The 24,567-nt window shown below is 53.1% G+C and overlaps 1 protein-coding gene across 1 annotated transcript in view; it reads right to left on the bottom strand.

Annotated features, from left to right (window-relative positions):
- Klhl29 (kelch like family member 29) overlaps nt 1-24,567 on the bottom strand; it is a 282,372-nt gene that overhangs the window by 126,257 nt on the left and 131,548 nt on the right. The window contains exon 3 of the mRNA XM_046441335.2: nt 2,189-2,518. Within this exon, the coding sequence (XP_046297291.1) occupies nt 2,189-2,473 (285 nt within the window). The 5' untranslated portion in view covers nt 2,474-2,518. The remainder of the gene's footprint in view (nt 1-2,188; nt 2,519-24,567) is intronic.

Raw genomic sequence — 24,567 nt, 5'->3', positions numbered from 1 at the left:
CACTGTCAGTCATCCAGTTCACACCATCCAGGCCACAGATTGCTTTTATGCTGTTCGCCAGGGAGCACCCTGAGGGCAAGAGCCAGCCATTGGCTGTTTAGTGAAGGCCTGGCTGGTTGACCAGGGAAATGACCCAAACCGGGGTTTGGGCCTGCTTGTTATATAAGGTGGTCTTGGCACAGCATTAGACATATAGACTAGGAGGACAGGACTCTGGGTGGGCAGCAGCAAGGCCAGAATGGCGGGAGGCCTCACAGTGCACATCATATGGCAGTGCCCTGGGGGAAGCCGCCCAATGGCCTCCTCTGCCCCTGCACGCAGTCCCCCCCCAGTGCCCTGAAGAATCCAGGCATAATCAGGCACAAACAAGCCGCTGCAGGTATGAAACTGGGCTGCAGATGATTACCCAGGGAGATGGAATTGATTCCTCTGTGGTCACCTCTGGCCATCCTCACAGGCCTGAACTTTTGCCCCCTCTGCCCCTCCTGGTCACGGGGCTCAGTCTTTGTCCAAGCTGTTGTTTTCTGTCTGTGTCAGGGACCTGGTCTTTCAGGGAGGGTGGATATTGAGCTGCTCTGGAGCCAACCAGGAGCTACGTGGGCAGGGCAGGGCAGCCCTGCAGAGAGCGGTCAGCACTGACCCTTGCCTGGCAGACCCCAGTCCCTGCCTCAGGACACTCTAACATTGTCCCCAAAGAGGCACCCATCTGGAGGGGACAGAAGCCTTTCAGTAGGCTGCTGGGTCCAGCCGCTCTCCCCCGGAGCCCTTGGGCTGGTAGCTTCAGAGGCTGCCGTTCTCCATATGGCCAACAGCTGGCCTTGCAGAGTGCCTGCCAGATGTGGTGGCTGGGCAGGCAGCTGGGCAGAGGTCACCAGTCTGGAGCAGGCCGGGGCCTGGCGCCCAGGGGAGGGAGGTGTTTGGCTGGCCTGGGGGCAGAGTACCCAAATACTCGTTCATCTCCTCTCCTGTCCGACATTCCTCCCTCCCCGCCTCAGTGGGGTGGTGTTTTCATAACAGGAAAATAAAATCAATAAGGCACCGCAGCAAGATGTCAGCACCGCCAGCCGCCCTCCAACGGCTCCATTGTCTCTGGCCTCCGCCGGGCGCTGCAGCCAGCAGCACTCTAGTTATTAATGGGAAGCAGGGCTGAAAGGGGTTTTGAAAATCACAGAGACAAAGGCGCAGCACACCTGGGGCGCATCCGTCCACCACCACAGCCACCTCACAATGGCTGGGCCCGGGGTTTCCCGCCTTTAATTTCCCCCACAACTTTTGTGAAAGCAGAAAAAGAAAAGACCAGACACACACACACACACACACACACACGCCCTGAGAGGGTTCCTGCGAGGTGGCTCTGAATGGCTGGCAGAGGCAAAGTTGGCCTGTGGAGCCCCTGCTCAGCTGAAGGGGTGGGATGGATGAATGGGCTTCCTGTGTTGGCCACCAGCTGTCCCTCTGGGGCTCAGGCAGCCTAAGGGGCTCTGAGCAGAGAGCAAGAGGGGGAAGAGCCTTGGCAACATTCGGGTCCACATTTCGTTTAGTACCCAGACTGGCTTCTGCGGCCATTCCCGAGGCTGGGGCTGTCTCTTCCAGAAAAAAACAGAACCCGGAGCCAATACCCCTGAGGCAACTTCTGGGGCGAGTCCTGGATCCTTGGAGTAGCTCTCATAGCATGGTGTGCCTCAGGATCCTCCACAGAAGGGCGGGCGTGACAGGAGCCTGACCTCACGGGCCAGTTGTGAGGCTCGGAGGAGACCCTGGGTGTGAGGATGCTCAGGGCCATGGCAAACCAACGTTACGCTGTGACCCTGGGTGACTCTTCCTGCTGCTCTGGGCCTATTTGCAAACCCCAGCCACTGAGGCCCCATGGAGACTTGCAGGGCCCGGTTCTCCCATTTAGGGAACCTGCAACGCCACCCTGGAGTTCCAGTGCTATTTTCATTAAATAGCCTGAGCGCAGGACCATGGGCGCTCTCAGCACCTGCCTGTTTTCCTACAAGTCAGTCATGGACAGCGACTTCATAGAAAATAAAGCGCATGGAATCTCAGGAGCCACAACAGGCCACTCCGGGGACGCCACGACTTTGGGGAATGCAGACTTGGGGGAAAGTGCAGGGCTGGCCTGGGCCTGCAGAGAGGCAGGGACCCCTGTGCCGGGCTCATGTCCAGAGAGGACACCAGGTCTTACCTTGGTGGTGACCGCCGAGGCAGAGCTGGCCACGAGGCTGGTGATGGCCTCGCTGTTGCCGGTGGTGCAGGGAGCCGGGGCGGTGGCTGGCGTGGGCAGCCGGGAGGGCACCACGGGCAGCGGCAGGAGGCCCGGCCGGGCGCTGAGGCTGCTGGCTGTGCCGCCACCGGCCCCTGAGGTGACACTGCAGATGCTGGTGGTCCCATGGGTCCCGTTGACACTCCACTCGCGGCGGTCCCAGCCCACCCGGTAATCTCTTTCAAAGCGGCTGTGGTGCCGGGACATCTCGGTGGGCCGCAGCGGCTTCTCGCAGGGCAACAGAGCCCGGACCTAGGGGACAGAGTGGAGAGGAAGGTGGTTTAGACAAACAGCGGCCCTGCTCCGAGGCAGGGAGGCAGGCAGCGCCGCAGCATCTGTTCAGCCCCTGCTTTGGGTTCAATGACGGGTGTTCAAACATAGCTCATTTCAAAATCACAGCGAGTCCATAAAGCCGGGCCGTTCATTAGCCCCACTTCACTAACAAGGAAATGATTTGTCCAGATCACGTGGCGCAAGCATGGTAGGCAGGGTTTGAACCCAGCCATGATTTAAAGTGACGCTTTTTTCACTGCAGTTCACACTGCTCTGAACGACACGGTGTGCACATCTTAATTGGGATTTTATCCCTCCCCTTCCCACTGTGCAAAAAGATCCGGACGACCCCTCAGGCCACACATTCCTCAACCACAGGTAATGTGACCCACGTCTGTAGACACACTTCATAGTGCAAAAAGCCCTGGACAGAAACCTTATTTGATCCTATGAGGTGGCAGGACACAGATGGTTCCCAATTTGTGGACGAGGGAGCTGAGGATAAGTGATCCCCTGAGGTCAGGGAACTAGAAATTGAGAAGAGGCCAGGACCCTTAGCCTTCAGACCCTGGCTCAATGCCTCTGAGAAGTTGACCCTCCAGGAGCTGAGTTTTCCTTTAAAACCACAACCCAGGGCACCTGGGCCCATGCACCCTGGCCCCTGATCACCAGATCATCTCCTACGCGGCTTCTGAGTGTCTGAACAGAAGGCCCTTCAGCGTTGTCATGGAGACCTAGACACACCACGGCATCGGAAGGGCCATCTGCGTCACCGAGATTGCGTCTTGCTCAGCGTTACCATGACTTGGCTGGCTCCTGCCAATGCCACCCTGGTCAAGAAAGAGGGAAAGACAGGGGGAGGCTGTCTTGATCACAGAAAGACAGTGGTGGAGGGGAGAAGGCATGACAGGGCACAGACAGTGGCTTAGGGTGGGGATCTGCCCTGAATGTTGCACGCCCAGCCCTGACTGGGGCTCAGGTACCACCCGGTTCTCCTTGGTTTCATTTTCCAACCACTTCCAGTCTGTGGTGGGCTTGAGCTCCTGGAGATCAGATCTCCTGGCTCCTTTCCTGTCCTGCCAATCAAGCTCTGGAATTGTTGGCTAGTGGGTGGACAGGCCACTTTACTTTTTAAGTGTCTATAAAACCTGATCCTCCTCTGCTTTGCACATCCCTAGTTGCCCATTACTAGAGCCATGAAGCCAGAGCCTGGCCTAGGTCACCTGCTACCATACTTTACTTGAGGGGTTGGCCGGGCTCTCCCATGCACATGAGGCAGACCCAAGTCTATCCTGCAGCCTGGGCTGAGCCTGCAGCCCACCTGAGGTGGATGTGATCATCACCTGTGAAGTTGGATGCGGGCTTGCCATTTAGTTCAGCATTGTGCTTCTTGGCCCACACGATGTCACAAAAATTCTTAAAAAAAAAAAATTAAATCAACTCCTCCTTTGACCACCCCTTACATACTTTTTCAGCGGAAGTTCTTTAGAGAGAGTTGTTTAAATTTGGTTCCAGTTTTCTTCCTCCTGTTCTGATGGACACTGCTGTGATGTGCCTCTCACTCTGGCCACTCCAGGAAAATTGTGCTTACTGAGGGCATGAGACACGTGCTTGCTGAATCCAGTGGCCGTTCATGCCCTTGTCCCCCTTGGCTCTCTTCGTGTGCTGTAGCTGATCTCTCTCTCTCTTCCTGAAACCCTCTTCTGTGGTTTCTATGGCATCCTGCTTGTTCTCAGAAAGTCAGGGCTCCTCGGGGTTCCACATTTCCCTCTGTTCTTCTCTGGGCTGAGCTCATGCAGCACCCCTTCCTTACCTAGGACTCCCAGGGCTACGCTTCCAGCTCTCCTCCTAAACACCTCCCCATGATCCTGCAGCCTGCCGCACACCTTCACCTGGCTGTTCCTCAGGTACACAAACACGTGTCCCCCGAAGAACTCCTTGATTTTTGGCCCAGACACCCAGCCGCAGGAATTTCCTGTTTCAGAAAGGCCAATCTGTCTCCCCATCTCCATCCCCTATTTGTCAATAGGTCTTGGGTTCCACTGCCCTGGTGGCCCTCAACTCTGCCCCCAATCCCTCATACACTGTCTCCCACATCAACTCTACTGATTGCACTTCTTATCCATTCTCCACCTGCTGCCTGTCTGAGTTTTTACAGTCACAAGTCTGATCAGGATTTACTTTCCCACCCTTCAGATAAGGCTCTCACTCTTCCTGTGACCCCGAACATGGGGCTGGTTCATTTTTCTACACGCCCTCCTATTCTCCCAGCCCAGAGGTGATGCCCGCCCACCCAGAATGCCTTAGGGATCCTGCAGTCCGCACACCCTCTCTCCGCTCCGGGACGGTGTCCATCCTACTCCTTTTCTCCCTCCCCCTGGCTAAGGCCTGTTCTAAAACAGCTCAGCACCAGGTCTTCCAGGTGCTGACCCTGTCCACTCTGGTCAAGTGAGAGGCCCTTCTCTTAGCCACTGAGTGTTCGGCGCCCACCATCATCCCAGCATCTATGCCTACTGTGTGTGCCACCTTGACAACAGGTCCGGGTCCTTACTATCTTTGTAACTCAGCACGCAGTGGGTATCTGGCCTGGAAGGGTGCCCAGCACGGTTGTGATCAAACATTTATTGTTTCTTAATTGCAGAACATTTCCAGAAAGAGCAAACATATTTTTGTGAAAGGGAAGACCTCAGACACGGAAACCTTGAAGCTTCTGACTCACAATTCCTCATAGGCACCAGAGTAGGAAGATGTCCTATCTTCCTAGGAAATCAGACTTGAGCCTCCAAGGATGGCCCTGGAGGAGAATTTCTGCATGTTGAGTGTCCGCTGGACCTTACAGCTTGGGTTATCTCCCAAGATTGACCACCAAGGCCCGACTCTTGCTAATTGTCACTGTGTCAAGGACTCTGCTTCCCTAGGTTAGATCCTAAATGGACAAAGTTGATGTTATGTATCCACCACACGACGTCTGTCTGAGTAATCAGGAAGACCATTCCCAGCACTTGCAGGCAGGCTGGGCTAATCCACCTGGATCTGGCAGACAGAATGAGTGAGGACCCTGGGGGTGGCTTCCAGATCTGGCTTTTTAAAAACATTCTATAGTGCTGTAGCTTGTTTGCCTGCCACGGGGACCTTGAAGGCCACACCTTCCAGGTAGAGCTATTATCTCTCAGAAGAGGTCTGCCACCCACCTCATGGCTGGGTTGGGACGTAGGTCTTCACTGTATTGAGGCACTGAGATCGAAGTCTGTTCCCTCAGCACTGCCTCGTCTGGTCTGCCGCTCCATCGGCCCCTTCATTCCTACAACACAGCCTCACAGGTGGACCCCTCTCCTCCCAGCTGGTGATGCTGGGCAGTACTCAGGCTTGTGTCCCGAGACATGGAAGTCAGCTGATTACCCTCACACTGGCCCAGTGTGCTTGGGATCAGGTCCCCTGGCCCCCATAAAACCTCAGATGCCAATAACCCTCTTGGTGGTTACTGGGGACCACCTTCTGGACATCTCCATGGCTCTACTTCCTCGGTTCTATTCCAGTACTCAAGGTAAAGCCCGGCCCCGGCAACCCACATGGCCCTCCCCGCTCAGCCCACTGCCATCTCTTCCATCTCCTTCAAATGCCAGGGAGGAGGTGAAGCCTCTGGCAGCTGGAGGCCACACAATCTGGTTTCAGTCTCATTAAACGTATTCAAAACAAAGGTCAACGGCTTGCATGCCAGTGCTCGGGTCAGACTTCATTCCTCAGTTTAATTTTCCCTTTCAAACGAATGAAAGAAATGTGTTGCACGGTTTACTCTGAGCGAGACGGCAGAGCGCCAGCTCCAGAGGTGGCAACTTAAGTATTTCCTGCTGGGCGCAGAGCCAGCGTGTCACAGAGGTCCAGTGTGCACACACGTGTGCCCCGGGTGGTGCTGGGGGAGGCAGAGGGAGCGCACGTGTGGTGGAAGGAAGCCCTGAGTGGACGAGGTGCCTCCAACCAGACTGGGGAGGCAATTAGAGACTAAAACACAGAAAAATGCCCCCTTGTCAAGGTGAGCACCTTCCCCTGGCGGGCTGCCTGTGCAAGAAGGGAGGGGGTGCGGGCAGCAGCTGTCCCTCGGTGTGGAGAGGACAGTTAGAGAACCCAGGCTTTGCCTCTGTGTGCCTTTGTACCTGACATGCACCTGTGGAGAGAAAAAGCCCTGGAATCCAGAAACTCTGGTGTTGGGACGGAGGCCGGCGTGACCTTGGGTACCAACGGGTAGAGATGGTTGTGCAGGTCCTGGGGGGACGCTGAAAGACCTCCCAGAGATCAGTATTTTATCAGGGCAACCTGGCTCTGGATTGTAGGATCCTCTCTACGGAAAACCGTTTCTCCACGGCAATCTGTCCTTGGAACTGTCCCAGGAATGCTGGTCTACGAGAGAAAGGGGAGGAAGACTGAGTCCTTCCCGGGGGAGGGTGGAATCTTCTCTTCTGCTTCCTGGAGTCTCATATTTGTAGGGCCCACCAGTGCAGAATGGGCACGTCCCCTCGATCACACATGCTCATCCTTGCAGCAGCCTGTGCAGAGACATCCCCAGGATGTCCCCAGGATGTGCCAGGAGAGGCTGGAGGCTGGGTCCTGCACACAGCTGGGAAGCCAGGTCAGGCCTTGGATTCTCCACTTCCTTTTCTTTGGATGCACCTTTCTTCCTTACAGAATTGGGGCATATATAAAGACTGGGGGTCAGCACGTCACTGTGATGCATTCCTGATAGGACAAAGTGCCTCCCTGAATATTTACACATCCATCCTGCTGCGATCCAGCCCCCAGCTCACAGCTACCTGCAGAGGCCTCAACGAGCACAGGCCCACGCCCACACCTAAGGATAAAGTTCCCCAATATCCTAAAATGCAAAGCACCACACTGACTAGCTCTGAAGAAAAGAAGCCCAACTACCTGAAAATTCAGGTCATCTCTCAGAAGTGTCCCAGAGGCCACTATGTGGGTGCATTCATTAGCATCCCAGTCCCCTGTGGGAAGGGTCTTTTCCACTTCCAATGCTGGCCTCTGGGGAGGGTGAAGGGCCTGTTCTTGCTGCTTCCTCCCCTCCTGAGGAGTGGTGCACTCCATTCACCAGGAGCGGATGAAAGTCAGTGGCTTCCCTTCTGTTGGCAGGGAGAGCCAAGCTGTCATTGTGGCCAGCACCACTAGAAGCCAGGGTACCTGGGATGTGCAGGAAGGAAGGAAGGGCCACCTGTCCCTAGACACTCTTCTATTCCCTTGGAGGAAACAGCTCATTAAGGAGAATCAAATGGAGAAGACAAAGTAGCCTTGGTCCCTGACCTCTAGCCTTCCCAAGATTTCACCCACGGTCTTTCCCTAACCCCTTATGTCCCTGTTGCTCTACTTCATCTGGAAAATGGGATCCACATCACTGCCTGCCCCAGGGATCACTGTTGGGATCTAGCAATGCATGCTGTGAACCCTCTGCCCGGGCTGAAGAGCTGTCATTGGCTAATGGTCCTATCCTCCCGCTCCGGTGAAAAGGACAGGCGGCAGTCCCAAGGCCAGCAGGAATGGGCCCTCCCACAATGAGCACCCAGGGGACTGTCAACCATGAGGCATGGTTCTGTCTGGTATCTGCAGGCACACACAGAGCTACTGAGAACCCCTGTGCTAGGCAGCCGGAGACCTCGTCGTATGGTTTCACCGAGTCACTAGGAGACGCCAGATAGCAGGTGGAGGAAGGTCAGCCCCAGCTAAATATCCATGACATGGGACCTCGTGTCATTAACCCCGGAGGTAGCCTTGACGGATGGGCCTCTTCCAGCAGCTCAGGGACATCACCATGGCCCCGACTCAGGTTTGGGGAAGGTCTGGGCTACCTGGACCTGAGGACAGCCACGCGAGGGTAATCAGCTGACTTCCAGGCTCAGCCCCAGCACCCAGCAACGTCTCTGATGTCTTACCAGCTGGCGGCAGGGCTCTGTCTCCTGGACACTTGCTAGATACCCGATCAGCAGCCCTGCTGTACAGATTTGCCTGGAAAACCTTCAACATGAATAATTCATCAATAAATAATTATGAGTCGTAGAGTGTTTGTGTCATCCATGTGGGGCTGGAGCCCGGGCACAGTGTCCAGGAGTCCAGGGCACTGGCCCTGAGAGGCCCTGCCCATGAACAGGCTGCTGTGTCCACCTGAACGTGTGAGCAGAATGACTGTGGTCTGGGTCCAGCGACGCGCTGTGTGTTGGGGATGAGGGCGATGCCCACGCGTATTAACATGCGCCATGTGTATGCGCTGCACACAGGATCACAGGTGGCTAATGACCCTTTCCTCATTCTTATCATTAAGACATGCCGAAGGAGTGGGCTGCCGGCTGTGAGGCCCCGAAGGCGTGATTAATCCACAGGAAGGCAGGGGAGCCCGCGCTGCCTCCAGACAGGGGAGCCGAGGAGGCTGGCTGAGGAATGAGCCGCGGAGTCCGGGCCTGGCTGGAAAATGGATGATTGCCTCATTTGGGGGAGACGTGCTGCCAAGTCAATTGGAACAGCCTGTGCCCATCTTTATTATTTTCGTTTCCCTCTCTGCATCTTTTAGCTTTTCTTCTGGAACAAAACATTACGCAGCGGCCAGAACACCATCTTGGCAAATGCAACACAAAGGAACTCTCCGCGTGCCTCTGGAGAAGCCGGCCTGTGTGGCTGTCGGTGGGAGCTGGGGATGCCCCTGGGGGATGCCCCTTGCTTCCAGGGGCTGGTGTAGCCCTCACTGACCCTCATCCCTGCAGAGCCCCCAGTAACTCAGAAGACTCGCTTCCGCTGAGGCTGAGGTGGGCTCCACCTGGTCTCTTCACGGGAGGCCTTCTCTGACCGACCCTCTCTTCCCTGCGCCAGAAGCCAGACTCAGCGATGGACTGGCATATTCCACTTCCCATGTAAGACTGGACTCTGCCCCTAATGTCAGGGTCAGCTCTCTCCCTCTGCTTCCTCCACTGCAGCAGACAGAGCACAGGGCTGGCCAGACCAAGGGGACTAGCCCTTTCCGGCACAGAGCGTGTGGCCTGGCGGGATGAGGCTGAGGTGAGTGAGGAGTATGGTGTCAAGATTTAAGAAAGGCTTGTCCTTGGGGCCCACCTGCACTCGCACAGCCCTGACAGGAGCCACTCCTGAATTCTGATATACCTGCCTGGCCCTGCACACTGCCCTAAGAACGAGTGAGCTATTCTCCAGGCAGGGGGAGGCCTCCAAGTGGATGTGAAATGTGTGGGTCACACATAGGTGCCTGCTTTGGCTAGGCCCCATGTTTAAAACCTTTGGGTCAGCAGAAGCCAGGCTAGTGCCAGCTCCACCTGTCTCTCTGCTGGGGTGAGTAACCTGTGGGGTGGTTATATCTTTAGTTCCCTTCCTTAAAATATCAAGGAAAATAACCCAGCAAACTGAGATCTCACTCAGTAGACTGGTCCCCAGGGAGTGGGGAGGGAGCCCCTGTGTCACTCATCCAGCAGTGGTGATTTATGACAGCTGTCTGGCCTTAGGGGGGCATAGCACTGCTCTGAAAGGTCCCTCTGCCTCCATATCACCCTGTCCAGCCACCAGGGACCTTGTGTGACTCTCCCCCGTCATCATCATCAGGACCACCTCACCATCAAGGCCAGTGGAAAACTGCCCAATCTGGGTGCCAGGCTGGAGTGGCTCAGCTCAGCCCTTGGCTTAGTAGCCAGAAGTTTCCATCAAGACCTGCGACAGGCTCCAGGGTGTGGAAACCACCCAAGCAGCCTTCCCCAGGCTGTGAGAATAGGGGAGCCAGGGATGTCACAGATGCAGTTAGGAACCCGAGCCATCCCTCTGACCTCTGCTTCCACCCCTGGACCCCTAGGTGACCCAAGGTTTTGTAACAGAGGCTTTAGGGTGTCATCTTCATTGCTTGAAAAAGACGGGGAGCTTTCTTTCTCCAATGCCAGCTAACTACAGAGTTGCCCGGCCTGAGTCTGTCCTTGGACTTGGAGGGAAATAACCCAGCAAACGGAGATCTCACTCAATAGACTGGCCCCCAGGGAGTGGGAAGGGAGCCCCTGTGCCACACGTCCAGCAGTGGTGATTTATGACAGCTGTCTGGCCTTAGGGGGCCATAGCTCTTCTCCTCCGCACAGTTCTTATTAATTTATTTATTTTAGCTGCTTTATTGAGGTTTGATTGGCACACAAAGAGCTGTAGATACTTAATGTACACAACTTGATGTGTTCAGAGATCAATGTGCATGCTCAAAACCATCCACCCATCGCTATCCAGGCCACCAACCTACCTGTCACATTCAAAAGTTCCCTCTGCCTTCTTTTTTCTTCCTTTTACAGTAAGAACACTTACATGGGGAGGGGATGGAAAAAGGCTACAAAGTTTCAGTTATGTAAAAGAATCAACTTCTGGGGATCTACCCCAAGACAGGACCAAGATAACCACTGGGCATTTGCCATATGCGCTTCTCCACGTGCTTAGAGGCGAGCGCCCACGGGAAGTGCTCATCCACATGGGTGTCTTTCGAAGCCACCACACGTTGCTTGACAGCATCCCAATGGTGTAGGCAGGGAAACATGGAATTTTGTAAGTAAGGAGGAGGAACAGAAGGAAGCTCAGGGACAGGGACAATGATCTAGTCCTCTGTCCTCAAATTGTGGTGGGTGGGCCAGCAGTTCCTACTACCTGGGTGCTTGTTATCAATGCAGATCTCAGGCCTCACCCCAGCACCCTCAAGTCAGAATCTGCATTTTTTTAACAGGTTGTAGTTTGAACACAGTCTGAAATGCGGTCGGGGCTCCACCCAGAATCAGGCATTCCAATACTTTGGATGGCCCTGGGGGTCAGGGTATTTTTTGGAAAACTCATATTCTATAATTACAGGGCTTAATACATGACCTAAAATGACAAAAGTTCAAAATGCTTTTCTGATGATAGGTTGCAGGAAAGATGTCACCGATTCCTTTTCTGGGCCCAATTTCTCTCACAAAAAGCAATCTCCCTGCTTCAGAAAGGTGGTATCCGATACCTGTTTTAGATGAGCAATATTAAAAGAACAAGGCTCCCAGATCCCTCCTTCCCATAAGCACCTTTGCTTTGAGACTTTCTGGCTGTGGGTTTCGATGTAGTGATTTTTTTTTTTTTTTCAAAAAAGCACACGATTCAGAGACTTTTCTCACGGGACTAATTGACTAGGCATTTGTGCTATTGCTCCTGGTGTAAATCATTATAATGGTGATAATGAAAAATAAAAAAGATATTGGAAATGACAGTTGGCAACATAATATCAGCATAAACTGAGGGAAGAGGGGAGGCGTGTATAAATTAGGGACTCATAAACAACAGGATCGATGAGGGAGTTATGCCGGGTAGGGTTTGATCATTTAGATGAGAATTAGCCAGAGTTATCATTATGAATAACCATGGTTGGCTCCTTCCGATTCCTTGTTCTTGTGGCTCCATGGAGGATGGAGACCCTACAATTGGAACCCTGTGTCCCGACAGTCCTGCAAACCCTGGATCAAAGTCTTTGGAGCTGAATTTTGCAGTTACTTCCCTCCTCCAAGTGGGCCTCCCAGTGGCTCAGGGCTGCCTCGCAGACATGCCTGATTATTCTGAATCTTGCAGAATTGACTAATTCAACGAGCTCCCGCTTCACAGGAAATGGTGTTCGTCAGTGACCCAAGCTGATGAATGAATCCTACTCGGTGCCTGGAGCCAGACCCAGCAGCAAGAGTTGCAAAGAAGAAAGACTGATGCGCGCTCTCTATTTGGCTGCCAAAATGCTCTTGCAATTTGCTTTCTTCTAGACAAGAGTCTATTCAAAAGTCTATTTGGAAACATTAGGGAACGGCCGTCACATGGCCGGCAGATCATACTGCCTGTGACAGGATATTATCTTCCTTGGGAGAGACTCGACTGCTCTTTTATTTCACCAAGTAACTAGCGTCTGGGCTGATGGCTGCAGAATTGCTCGGAGGGCTGGGGACATTAAAATCCCTGTCCAGAGCAAATGCGGAACCGACAGCCACTTCAGCACGCAGGATTTGTGGAACCATCGCCCGCATTAAGGGCTAGCATCCAGCTTTCGTCTCCTCTCTGGTGAGACCTGGAGGGGGGGTGCTTCTTGCTTATCCAAATCTCTGCCTGGGAAATCACAACTTCTGACTTCCTCTTCTGAGACCCTACCTCCTTGCGTGGGGAATTCACACCCGCCTTTCCCACCCCCGAAAATCCTCAGGCATGCCCTTGAGTTAATTCATGTTCGCTAAATCACAGCAAGTGCAATGACTACGTCCTTCCCCATTGTGACCCAGATCAGTTCTAGACACTGAGGGGCAAGTACAAACAGGGCACGGCTGGTTCCTGCCTTTGGGGACCCAGCTGTTCAGGAAGACAGTGCACATGGATCAATACAGGGTACGAGGAACATGGAGCTGCTGGGAAGGGAGCAGCCAGTGTGGCTGGAGTAGGCAGGGAGGGTCAGGGTGGCTCTGGAGCCCTAAGGCTGTGCAGCTTCCTGAGGCTGCATTAATTTTAGAGAGGAGATTGTGTTTAGTGCAGAGGAAATGCAGAGGGAGGGAAGTCCCAGCTCTGGGGCCAGGAATGCAGCGTGCAGAGACATCTCCCTTCCACAGAGGGAGCGTCCCCACCCCTCCCAAACTGTCATTTTGGCTTTGGGAACCAAAGACCCACACTGCTTGTAGGGGCTTCCTCCAGGAGGAGCAGTGAGTCCCAGGGGAAGGGTGCTTTGGGCCACTTGGGAGACAGACTTTTGTCCCCTGTCTTGGCCATGAGCCTCTTGTTTTGCCCGCACTCCTGCTGACCTCAGTACCCAGGGCCAGGCTGTCTCGAGACCACAGGGGCTTCTTTGTCTTTGTGTCTATCTTGATGTACTTGCTTCACATTTTCATTGTCTTGATTCTATGTCCGTGTTTTTAATTTAATTAAAAAAAAAAAAAGTCAGCCCAGACCAGAGAGCAGCCTGTTGCGAGGTTGCGTGCTTTGTCACCACCCAAGCATGCAAACGAGGCAGCCTCTGTTGACAAGTTCACATCTCCAGTGCAGAGCTGGCTGTTTGAACAGCTTGTGTGCAGTAATTGAAACATAGATTTTTGTTGCCTTTCTGTTTATTTTTAGATTAACCAAGCAGGGATACTTTGCTTCCAGGCTGCCACTTCCACCCCTGACGAGCAGCCTGGGACCGCGGGCCCCATGCACACCAGCAGGACTCAGCACCGTTTCCTTGGTCCTCCCTTCCTGGACTGTCCTGCTTCCACCTGGCTCTGAACAAGGGTGACCTTTGCCATGACCCCCAGGGCCCAAGACAGGGAAGCTGAGGAAAGCAGGCTGCTCCCCAGTTTCTAGGTTTTGGAAGACTTCCCTCTCCCGCCAGCCCTGGAGGCAGGCTGGGCAGTCATCAGCTACCCCTTCCACCGCAGGGACAACCCAGCCAGTGAGCGCCAGAGCAGAGGTGAGAGAGAGCCTAGATCTCCATTCCTGGGGCTGGGGGCCTCAACAAACAAGGGCCAATGGCTCAGAGAAGATTCAAGCAGGGCCAGTTTTCTATTTTGGACACTTGACACCATCATGGTTGCCTCAGCCTAGACGGGTGGGTGGTGCTACCATGATGAACTAGCCCCCGGATCTCAGTGGCTTCGGCAATGACATTGCTTTCATTCTTGCTGTTTGTGCACTGCTGGTCAAAGGCAGTCCTGCTCCTGGGCACTCTCTCTTCAAGACCCCAGCTGCCAGCGTGTTCACCCCCCGGGCACTGCTGGCCACTGTGGAAAGGGAAACTAGGCTCAGGGGCTCACACACTGATTCCTAAGGTTTTCCCTTGGAGTGGATGCCCATCCCTTCTGCCCTCATGTCACTGGCAAAAGTGTGCCCCATGGCGACACCTAACTTTGAACATATAGGGAAGAGAGACCCTATCAGGTGCCCAGAAGGAGAAATGGTTTAGGGTAGAAGAGGGAGGTGTGTGTGTGTGTGTGTGTGTGTGTGTGTGTCTTACAGGATCCCTGAGCTGGGCCGAACCCTCCTCTGAACTCTGTGGTACCTGCCAGCTCAGCAATCGGCACACTCTCTTGACATTATGTCATTTTTATCTTCAACCCCACAGGGCTGGGAGCTTCTTTAAGGCCTCATCCGAGACTCTTGGGCAACAAGAACATCGCATTTGACCTTCTGCTCTAAGTGAGTGGATCCTCCTCCAAGAAGCCTTCCTGGTGACCCCAGGCCCTCATCCCTTCCAGCCCTCATCCTGCAGGGTCCTGTGTGCCTGATCACATACCAAGCTCAGAAAACACAGCACTAGCCAACCCCACCGGTTTCCTGGGTGGAAGTCCTACTCCCACCCGTCAGTCACATCTGCTTCCCACAGACACTTGTGCGGTCCTGGCTACACGGAGTTCAGCCCCAGGGTTCTCCCCAGGGAACAGGAAGGGAGCCCTCTGGAGGACTGGGATGACAGGTCAGGGCCCCTGAATGAGAGCTGTGAATAGGCCAGGTCTCAGCCACAGCAGCCCCTGGGAGAGCGGGGGAGATGACCATCTGTTCTGGCTCAGCCCAGCCCAGTCTGCAGGCACAAGCGGTCCATTTACAGAGGGCAGGCCCCGTGGCGGGCCCACAGCAGGGCTGATCCCACTGTCTGGGGTTCAACAAAGAGTGCTGCAGAGATCTGACCTCGGGTGGGAGGGAGGAGGGGAGACCAGATAAAGCCATCTCCCCTGCCTGAGGCTGGGGGGACTCTGGTGTCAGATGCCAGCCTGGTACCATTGGATGTCCTTCTGGGGCTGGGATAAAAGGAGCTCAGTGTTCCTCCTGTCACAGGAGGGGACCAGCCTGGATTCCTTTCTCTGGTCACACAGGAAGTGACCCATGCCCAGGAGTAGCATGCCAGGCCTACCCACTGTGCTGCGCCAGGACTTCCTGCCTTAAAGTAGGCGCCTGGTGGATTCCGCTGTGATCAGAGAAGAAGACACCCTCCCTTTTCTTGCCATGGTGCTGGGCCGTCCTATGAACACTGACATTCATTTAATCTGCATGACGACTGTATGAGGCAGCTCTTATGGTGACTATCTCTATTTTCCAGATGGTGAAACTGAGGCGCAGAAAGGTCAAGCAACTTGCCCAAAGTCACCCAGCTAGAAAGTGGTAGAGACAGAATTTGGGTCTGGGCAACGTGGCTCTCGAGTCCCGCTCTTGCCTACCACCATCTCTGCTAGTTCTGCTCTCTGCTGTGTCTCGGCTCAGACAGTCCTTGACCTCTTGGGGAGCTCAGCACATACCGAGTGAGAGAATGAACACTGAGACCCACCTCAGCATAGTTCCTGAGCCCAGCTTCACTCCCAAAGGGGGAGACATGCTGGATTGGCCTTCTGTTGTCCTGCTACCCTGCCATGCCCACCAGGCTGCCCACTTGTGGTGGGGGCAGCAATAGTTCAGAATGAATTCTCCCTGAGTTTTAAAGTGGTTCCTTTTGCCGGTGGCTCTAAGGGAGAGTTAGGTGGGGCTGGTTGGGCAAATCAGCTCCTTCTGAACTGTGGTCAAGACCCACATGTGGTGTGGCCAGGCTCCCACTCTCCCTGTCCAGCACCTCCACAGAGTCCTGGAGAGTCTAGAGGGGCCCAGAGCCGAGCCCACACCACCAGCACAGGGTGGGCAGACTCGACAGGCTCCTGCGGCCCCAAGCATCCCATCTGCAATGTATCGGCATCAGGAGCGCCAGGAGGGACTGCCCCCCACCCAGGAGCGCACATATCCGCAATGCAATTCCTTTGAGGAAAATTACTCAAGCAGCCATTTATTAAAACACAACTGCTCCCGAGGAGCCTTTCGGCAGTGGAAATACCAAACAGCTTTGAAGCTCCAGCCGTCCCCGAAACCAATGAAGCAGGCTTCTGGGCACTATCTGACTTTTAATCTGCTTGTTCTTTCCCCATCTGGAAGGTCTAATGAAATGTTACACTATGAGGAACACGGAAATAAGGAACTTCAGAGGTGAGGGACATATATTTAATTTCTTGCCTTGGCCTGTTATTTGCATAAACCTCAAGTGGGGGAAAGAGAAGAAAAATGGCAGTGTCTGAGCCTCCCAGGGGCGGGGCGTGGGGCTTGGAGGGTGACTGCACCTAGCACGCAGCCCAGGGAGGGGCACTGCATCTCATCTCTGAGGCAGAGAAGACTGGAGCTCCCGTGTCCGCATCCTCCTCTTTCTTGGGGACCATAGCTGGACAACTTGATGGAGTCCTTTGGTTCCACCAGGGGCCATGTTCTTGTCAGTGTGCACAGAATGGGTGCACACGCGACTTGGGTCCTTCCAAGCCTGCCTGGTTAGAGCAGGGGTGTCCTCTTCACCCTGTCTTTTCCCTGCCTGCTTCAAGGACGACACCACGGAAAGAGCCTTGGTCCCTGTTGGGCTCACAGAGGGAGCCCAGCTCTTTCCCATTGGGCCACCCCAAACTGTAAACCGAGAAAGACAGAAGCTCCTATTGGATGAAGCCATTACAATTTGGGATTCTTTGCTCCAGAGTTAGCCTACCCTGATTTAGGCAATCTTAATTTTTTAGATGAGGAAATACAGACCAAGAGTTGAAAGTGACTTGCCCCAGGTCACAACGACCCTAGATCCATCCAAGAGGGCACTGTTTGAGCCTAGGTCTATCCAAGAGAGTATTATCTGAGGCTAGATCCATCCAAGAGAGTACTTACTGTCTGAGCTTAGCTCCATCTAAGAGAGCACTGTCTGAGCCTAGATCTATCCAAAAGAGCATTGTCTGAGCCTAGATCCATCCAAGAGGGTACTGTCTGAGCCTAGATCCATCCAAGAGGGTACTGTCTGAGCTTAGATCCATCCAAGAGAGCACTGTCTGAGCCTAGATCCATCCAAGAGAGCACTGTCTGAGTGGTAACTAGACATGGTTCCTCCCAGGTGCAAAGCTCAGGCAGCTGTCCTGAGTCCATCTTCCAGGTTCAACTCCTCAGGTCCTAACAACTTATATCTTGGCCAGGTGAGGATTCAGGAGGGAAACTGTCACCACAGGATTGGGTTTTTCCCTGCCTCCTTCCTGGGGGGAGAATCAGGAGGGACAGAGGCTGGACACTGATTCCCAGGGGACTGCCTCCTTCCAAATGCTGACAAGCCCTAAGAACAGCACGTGCTTTGCAGAAAAGGTCAAGTCCAGAAAGCAGGAGACTCAGCAATTTCCTGAACAGCCCAACCCTGAATGCAGGCCGCCTCCATCAGAACTCACATGCCCCACAGAAAATGAACAAGAGTCCAGCAGAGAGAGCCAGAGACCCAGGAGGAGGGCCTCCCGTCAGACCTGGGGACAGCCAACGGGCTAATCCCTGCGTGGACTGCACCCTCTCATCCGCAGAAGTCGCCCTGGGCATCCAATCTTCCAGTCGGGCGGGTCTAATGGGATTGAAATAAGTCCTCTAAATGCCCAGCTCATTTTTGTTCCTTAATAAACACATGCATAGAGAAAGAAGCAATTAAAGCAAGGATGAGGAAAGGAATAACCAAGGAAGAAAGATGATTGCCAAACTCTGAGAGGCTATTTTAGACAAGAGATTACAGGGATGGAAAAGAAAACACCGCCACCGCCCTGGTTCCCTGCCTGAGCCCTTCGGTGTAGGACAATGTCATACCAGGCAGTCTGTGCCCCAGCCCCTCCCAGGAGTGCCGATTACCTCCCAGGATGAATTCTTCAGTGTGCGAGGCAGTTCCAGCAGCCGACCACCGTGGTCACCGCCAGAAACAGGAGCTTCTGGAAGATGTTTCCAGGCTCTGGACGGGGGGCCAAAATCCACAAATCCTTTTGCACGCAAAGAAGGCACCAGTCCTTTGGCTTGGACCTTTTTTCCTTTGGGGTGTGTGTGTGTGTGTGTGTGTGTGTGTGTGTGTTTGGTTGTGGCTTTAATTTTTAACAAGTCTGATGTGTCTTCAATTGTAAATGGCTTGAGTAAGAAGGGTGGGCGTGCTATTCCTGAAACCAGGAATCCAGGGAGAGCTGCGACCTCAGGCACCCAGAAGTACTAACTGTTACTGACCATCTCCTACTGTCTGGCTAAAAAGGGGATGAACAGAGCTGCTGTCTGACTCGCAGCCCACCAGCCAGGCCTGCCTGGCACTCAACTTTGTGCCAGGGGCTGGGAGGGGCTGCACAGGTGCGCTTGGCCAAGGACTGCCCTTGAGGGCTGGACCATCCTCAAGGGGACGTTGGACCATAGACAGTAATCAGCTTCTGCTGAGCATGGGTGTGAGTCCCCTGAGATTTGGGGCCTGGTTCCCCCATCTTGCCTTCCCTGAAGCTGGGTGGAAATATTTCCATCTTTCAACCATTGGCTCCCCCCCACCCCCTGCCCATTGGTTCGCTCCTCATCATTAACACACCAAATGCTGTCCAGCACCTGATTGGATACTTTTCCAAGCACATGGTCAATTACGGACAGAAGAAAAAGGTGAAAAATCCAGTTGTGAAATCTGTTGCCTGTCTGATATCTATCACCCTTTCATTTGATGATAGAATCTCCCCCATGTGAACCCATGAGATATGGTTGGGGGGTTCTGACCCACCAATAGGGCGAGGACATGACCAGGTCAGACAAGTCAGTGTGTTCTGTCCCCCTGGACAAAATGAGTGATCCAAACAGATCCAAATCCCTGGGATCTGATAGGAACTCAGAAAACTTTCCTGAAGAGTGTCTGCTCTATGGCAGAAGAGACCAGAAAGAGCTGGAAATGAGAAGATAGGGCTGGGGGCTGATGTGACCTCCTGTGGAAGTAGGGAATGCAGAAAAGGATGTAGGTTCCAGAAGAAAATGGAAGATTTGTTTTTGGATACATGGAAGTTGAGGCAGGAGGATGTCAGGACAAACGTTTCATAGGAAGTTGGGAGTTGGACACATGAGGTCAACACTGGAGTTGAGTGGAGAATCAGTCAAACTAAAGAAAAAGTAAGGCGAGGCTCGAACTGTGCAGAATATGACCATGAAGACAGACGCTGGAAGAAGAAGAAAAAAAAAGAGGCAACGCACCCGGGAAGGATTCAGAAAGAGGCAGGTGAGGACAGTGCGGTATCATGGCTAGGATTATCTGTAAAGTCCTCATTTTTCTCATGTACAGAGAAGTTTTTGAGATAAAGACATTATATCTCTCAATGTCCAATCTTAAACAGAACAGAAACATTTCAGCCATTTAAAAGACAAAATACTCTGAAGCAGACGGGGTACTTCCCAACATGCTGAATAGAATGTGATGTCACAGAGACACTCGGGCTGTCCAACAGCTTGGTCCCCAGGACTGAAGGAGTCAGGGTCCCAATACTCCTGGGCCTCGGGCTGCTGTGCTTTCTAAGTGTGTAAGTGACTTAGAGTTTAGCAGGTGTCACCTCTGATCAGCTTCACTACGATTTGAATATGGTTTTTTTCCCTCCGAATCTCATGTTGGAATCTGACTGCGACTGTGGAAGTGTTGGGAGGTGGAGCCTTTAAGGTTATGCCTTCCTTCCCTGTGGGACCAGACTACTTACCTCGGGAACAGGCTGTTATAAAGCAAGTCTGAGCCCTGTATTTTGTCTCTTCTGCTTATCTACCATGCAGTGACACAGACGCCCTCACAGAAGCTGAGAAAACACCAGTGCCATCCTCTTGGACTTTCCTACCTCCAGAATCATGAGCCAAAATAAACCTCATTTCTTTATCAATTACCTAGTCTCTGGTATTTTGTTAAAGCATCAGAAAATGGGCCAGGACAAGCTTCTAGCAAGAGTTTCTTACTGTTATTATCCTTCCCAGCCCTTCTCCTCACCCCTGCCAGATCAGAAATTTGCAGAATTTACAATCTTACAGTCAATTTGCGCTTAAAAAAATTTTAAAAGAACAATTCTGAATTAAAGTCTGAGGAATGGTGAAAAAAGAAGAGGATTTGGGGTGGATGCATGTGGGGGTCCCTACTTATACTGCCAATCTTTCAGAGGTATTATCTGCTCTTTTCTCAATCTGGGCTCTGAAACTTTGGGAGATTTGACTCTAGATCAGTGAGCAAGGTGGAAAAGGCAGAGGCCCAGATAATCTTGCCACCGAGGGCCTCTTATTTTGAAAGAGAGAAATGATACAAATTGTCCCATTGTCACAAATTCTGAGGACCAACTCTCTACACTAGAGGTAGCCTGGCTGCAGCCCAGACAAGTAACACAATGTCCCTCTTCACAACCAAGATCATTCCTCATGTTCGCCCTCCTCACAGCCATGAGCACACCCTCTTAGTATCTGAAATACACATTTCAGTTGTGCTCCAGCCTCCTGCATGCCAGAGAGCACCTGGGATCTGGATAGCAAGGAGTTGACAAAGGGTGACAGATAATTTCCTTGCTGAGGGTCTAGGTCAACTGCTTTTAGATATCTAGGTAAAGATACACAGAGAAGCAGTGGACCAAGTGGAATCAGGAATCCAGCTTTGCACCAAGGTCACTGGGCCTCCTTGCAGGTGAAGCTGACGGCTTGCATCTTTCTCAAAGTGTGGTCCCAGGCCCAGCAGCCGCCACAGCAGCAGCTCTCGAGAGGTGGTTAGAAAAGCAGAGTCCGCCGCGGGGCCGTGCTGCCTTCCCCACTCCACCATTCTGTTTCAGGATGGCCAAAAGACTCCTGGGCCGGGCCTGGTGGCGCACGCCTGTAATCCCAGCGGCTCAGGATGTTGGAAGCAGGAGGATCGCGAGTTCAAAGCCAGCCTCAGCGATGGCAAGGTGCTAAGCAACTCAGTGAGACCCTGTCTCTAAATAAAATACAAAATAGGGCTGGGGGTGTGGCTCAGTGTTTGAGTGATCTCAAGTTCAATCCCCGGTGCCCCCGCCCAAAAAAAGGGGGGTGGGGGAAAGACTCCTGGGCCAGGTGTTGGAAGAAACCTGGGTTTTAGCCTTGTTCTGTCACTACTGGTGGTGTGAATTTGGAGGTGTCATTTCTCCTTTGTAGCCTCCATTTGCTCCAGTGTCACATGCCCAGAGGATATCAGAATTGTAGCTTCTTGCAAGCAGCCAAACTCCAAATGCCCCAAACCTCAGCCAAGAGCCTATGAAGCAACCCTTCCCAAATGCTTAACTGAGACCTCCTGCTTCCTTCAGCCCCACAGTTCTGTGCTCCAAATTTGGCCCACAGCTGACTCCTGGTGTATCACATGGCTGTGTCTCTGCATTCTGAGGCTAATGCAGCTGCCATGCTGCTGGCCGCGAGTGGCTCAACAGGACGCCTGCTCTTGGTCTGCTGGAGACGTCTGAGTGTGTTCCACAGAACAGGTTGTCCCGTTCTGTTGTCCAGTGCCTGGTTCTGCCCACTGCAGGAACTTACAGCACAAACCCCGTCAGGGAATGACCTGTGCCACACACACTGGCTCCTGCCTGAAACCCCAGCCACTCGGGAGGTGGAGGCAGGGGGATCCAAAATTCAAGACCAGCCTGGGAACCTTGGCAAGACCCATCTCAGAATAAAATAAAGGGCTGGGGCTGGGCTCAGTGGTGGAGTGCTTGCCTAATGTGTGCAAGGCTCTGGGTTCAACCCCCAGCTTTTCAAGGAAAACAAAAAAAGAAGTCCCTTGTCCTTCCCAAAGGCCTGTAAATGCCTTTTCCTTCTCCACAGTGGCATGATTGTGTGGCGGTACCATGGGGAAGGCAAGTCGGGAGAGCAGACCCCTCCTTGAAGGCCAGAGCCTCCAGGAGGCTGCAGTGTTTGCTCATGGGAGTGGTGGCAGCAGCAGTCACCAGCTGAACCTGAGAGCCACCTACAGCTCTAAGAGGAAGCTCAGAACAAAGACAAAAGCAGAGATTGAGGCCAGATTGCAGGAAGGTGACACGCGGAGGTGGACTGGTGTGGGACAGGAGCACCGTCTGAACAAGCCTCTGTGGAAAACAGAGACAGACAGAAGGAACCAGCCTGGTGTAGCTCAGCCGTCCTTTTCCCAGATCAGGGAGAAGGGTGGTATGGGGTGTGTGTGTGTGTGTGTGTGTGTGCGCGCGCGCGCGCTCTTTTTCACAATTTCATTAGGTAAGAGGAGAAACAAGAGATTTGTCTGAGAACGTCACTGTCTCTCTGTACCGTGTGTGGCATGTATTGATTGACACCAGCCTTGGGGTAAACAGTGTGCAGTCCTTTCCAGAACACGGGCGCAGGCATTTTAGACAGATCCTCTTTGTTCTCCTAAAGGCCTGAATGCCATAAACCTTGATGGGGTGATATTGGGACTCAAAAATCAGGTTTTGTTTTGCCAACACAAAGGTCACCCAGCCCCCTTCAGCCTGTTGCCCCCAAGGCCTTCCTTCCTCTGTGCAAAGCGCTACCCCCGGTGAGGGGCAGTGAGGGGCAAGGTTATTTCATTCAAAGAACACAACAAACATGGGCCCCACGTGAAGGTGGCAGAGCAGCCTCTTTTAACCCCTCCACCCTGTGCTCAACGGGGCCCAGCATGGCTCTGACAGCACGGGTACCCGGCTCCCTGCTGTGACAAGTGCCCGTGTGTCACTCTGAATTACAGGCCAAGAGCCAACCCACCCTGACAGCCAGGCTGCCATCCATAGAATGTGCTCTAATTTCTGCAGCTCGGAGCCCCTTGGGTCTCGAGGACAGGGTCACCCCAATTATGATGCTGGGAGTTGCCGGAGCGATAAAGTAAAATTCACCCCTCAGTTGTCAGGTTGAGGCCAGCCACCGCCTGAGAGCCTGAGAGGAAATCACATTAACCAGTGGAGTGACTGTGCCTTTGTCTTGACAAAAGGACCCTGGGCGTTCAGGAAGGACACTTGTCACTGAAAGGGGCGTCACTCAGATTCCAAGAAAGGGGTTGGCACTCAGAGATAGCCTCTTTTCTAAACCTTTGTCTTAAGGATCAGAGACTAAATCCTTGGCCCGACAGGGCATCTGACGTCAAATTTTACGGGCGCCGGAAGGCAGGCTCAAGACGTGGATTTTCACTGGGGTGGAATATATATATATGGGGAATGTCACCATCCTAGCCATTTTAAACGTTCGTGTCAGGGGCACTGAATATTCTCAATCCCGGGCAACCATCACCGTTACCCATTTCTGGAGACTTAACATCTTCCGGAGCTGAACAGCCTCGCTTAGTAGACTGCCCCTCCTTCCCCAGGCCCTGGCCACCACCACTCTGCTCCCATCTCCATGAATTCGAGTTTTCCATGTGCCCCATGTCAGTGAGATAGACAACGTTTTTCCTTTGGTGTCTGCTCATGTCACTTTAGCCTAATGTCACAAGGGTCATCTGTGTTATGGTATTTATCCATGAATATTTATCCTTCCCTGCTGAGGCGGGATGATATTCCGAGGTGTGTCTGTGCCACGTGCGTTTATCCATCCATTCCCACATTGATGGAAAACCGGCTCTTTCTCCCTATTGGCTTCTCGGACGGGTGCACCAATCTCAGTTAGAGTGGCTTTGAGTTTCACATTAATTTAAAGCTCAGCCCCTCTGGTGGGAGGAGACCCCACTTCAATCTCTCGAGGCTTGACTCTGATGTCTTCAGCGGCAGGCCAGGGCGGGGTCTCAGGGGAAGGCGGGGAGGTACCTTATGCACCAGGCCCAGCTCAGGACTGAAAGGATTACAGGGGCTGTCCTGTCCTTTCCTTCCAGAGCAATCCTGTGACACGCTGGCTTTAGCCACACTTCTTAGTGCCCCCTCACCCACTAAAGAGGCAAGACCACAGGAAGACCAAAACAGGCCCCGGTGCCCAGTTTATCTGCTTAGACTGCACACTTTTTCTCTTTTTCTTTTTAAATAATTAACTTTATGGAGGTATAATCTGTATAAGGTGACTGTTCAGATCTGAAGCATAGTTGATGAGTTCTAACAAACGTATGTATCTACCTACCCACCACCCCAATTAAGAAAGATATAGACTGTTTCCAGAAGGTTCCTTTGTGCCAGACTGCATTTCCACAGCCTCTCTTATAGTTAGCTGATGCGCTGCAGCTCCAGAGGGCTGAAGGGCTGAAGAAACCTGTTGGCGGTTCGAAGCTGTGAAATCCAAGATGCCCT

This window comes from Marmota monax, unplaced genomic scaffold, assembly GCF_021218885.2.
Source record: "Marmota monax isolate L192 unplaced genomic scaffold, Marmota_monax_Labrador192_F-V1.1 WCK01_AAM20220418_F8-fsc00010, whole genome shotgun sequence".
Taxonomy (NCBI): Eukaryota; Metazoa; Chordata; class Mammalia; order Rodentia; family Sciuridae; genus Marmota; species Marmota monax.
Note: the sequence above shows the minus strand (reverse complement) of the source record. Positions and strands in the feature narration are given on the sequence as shown.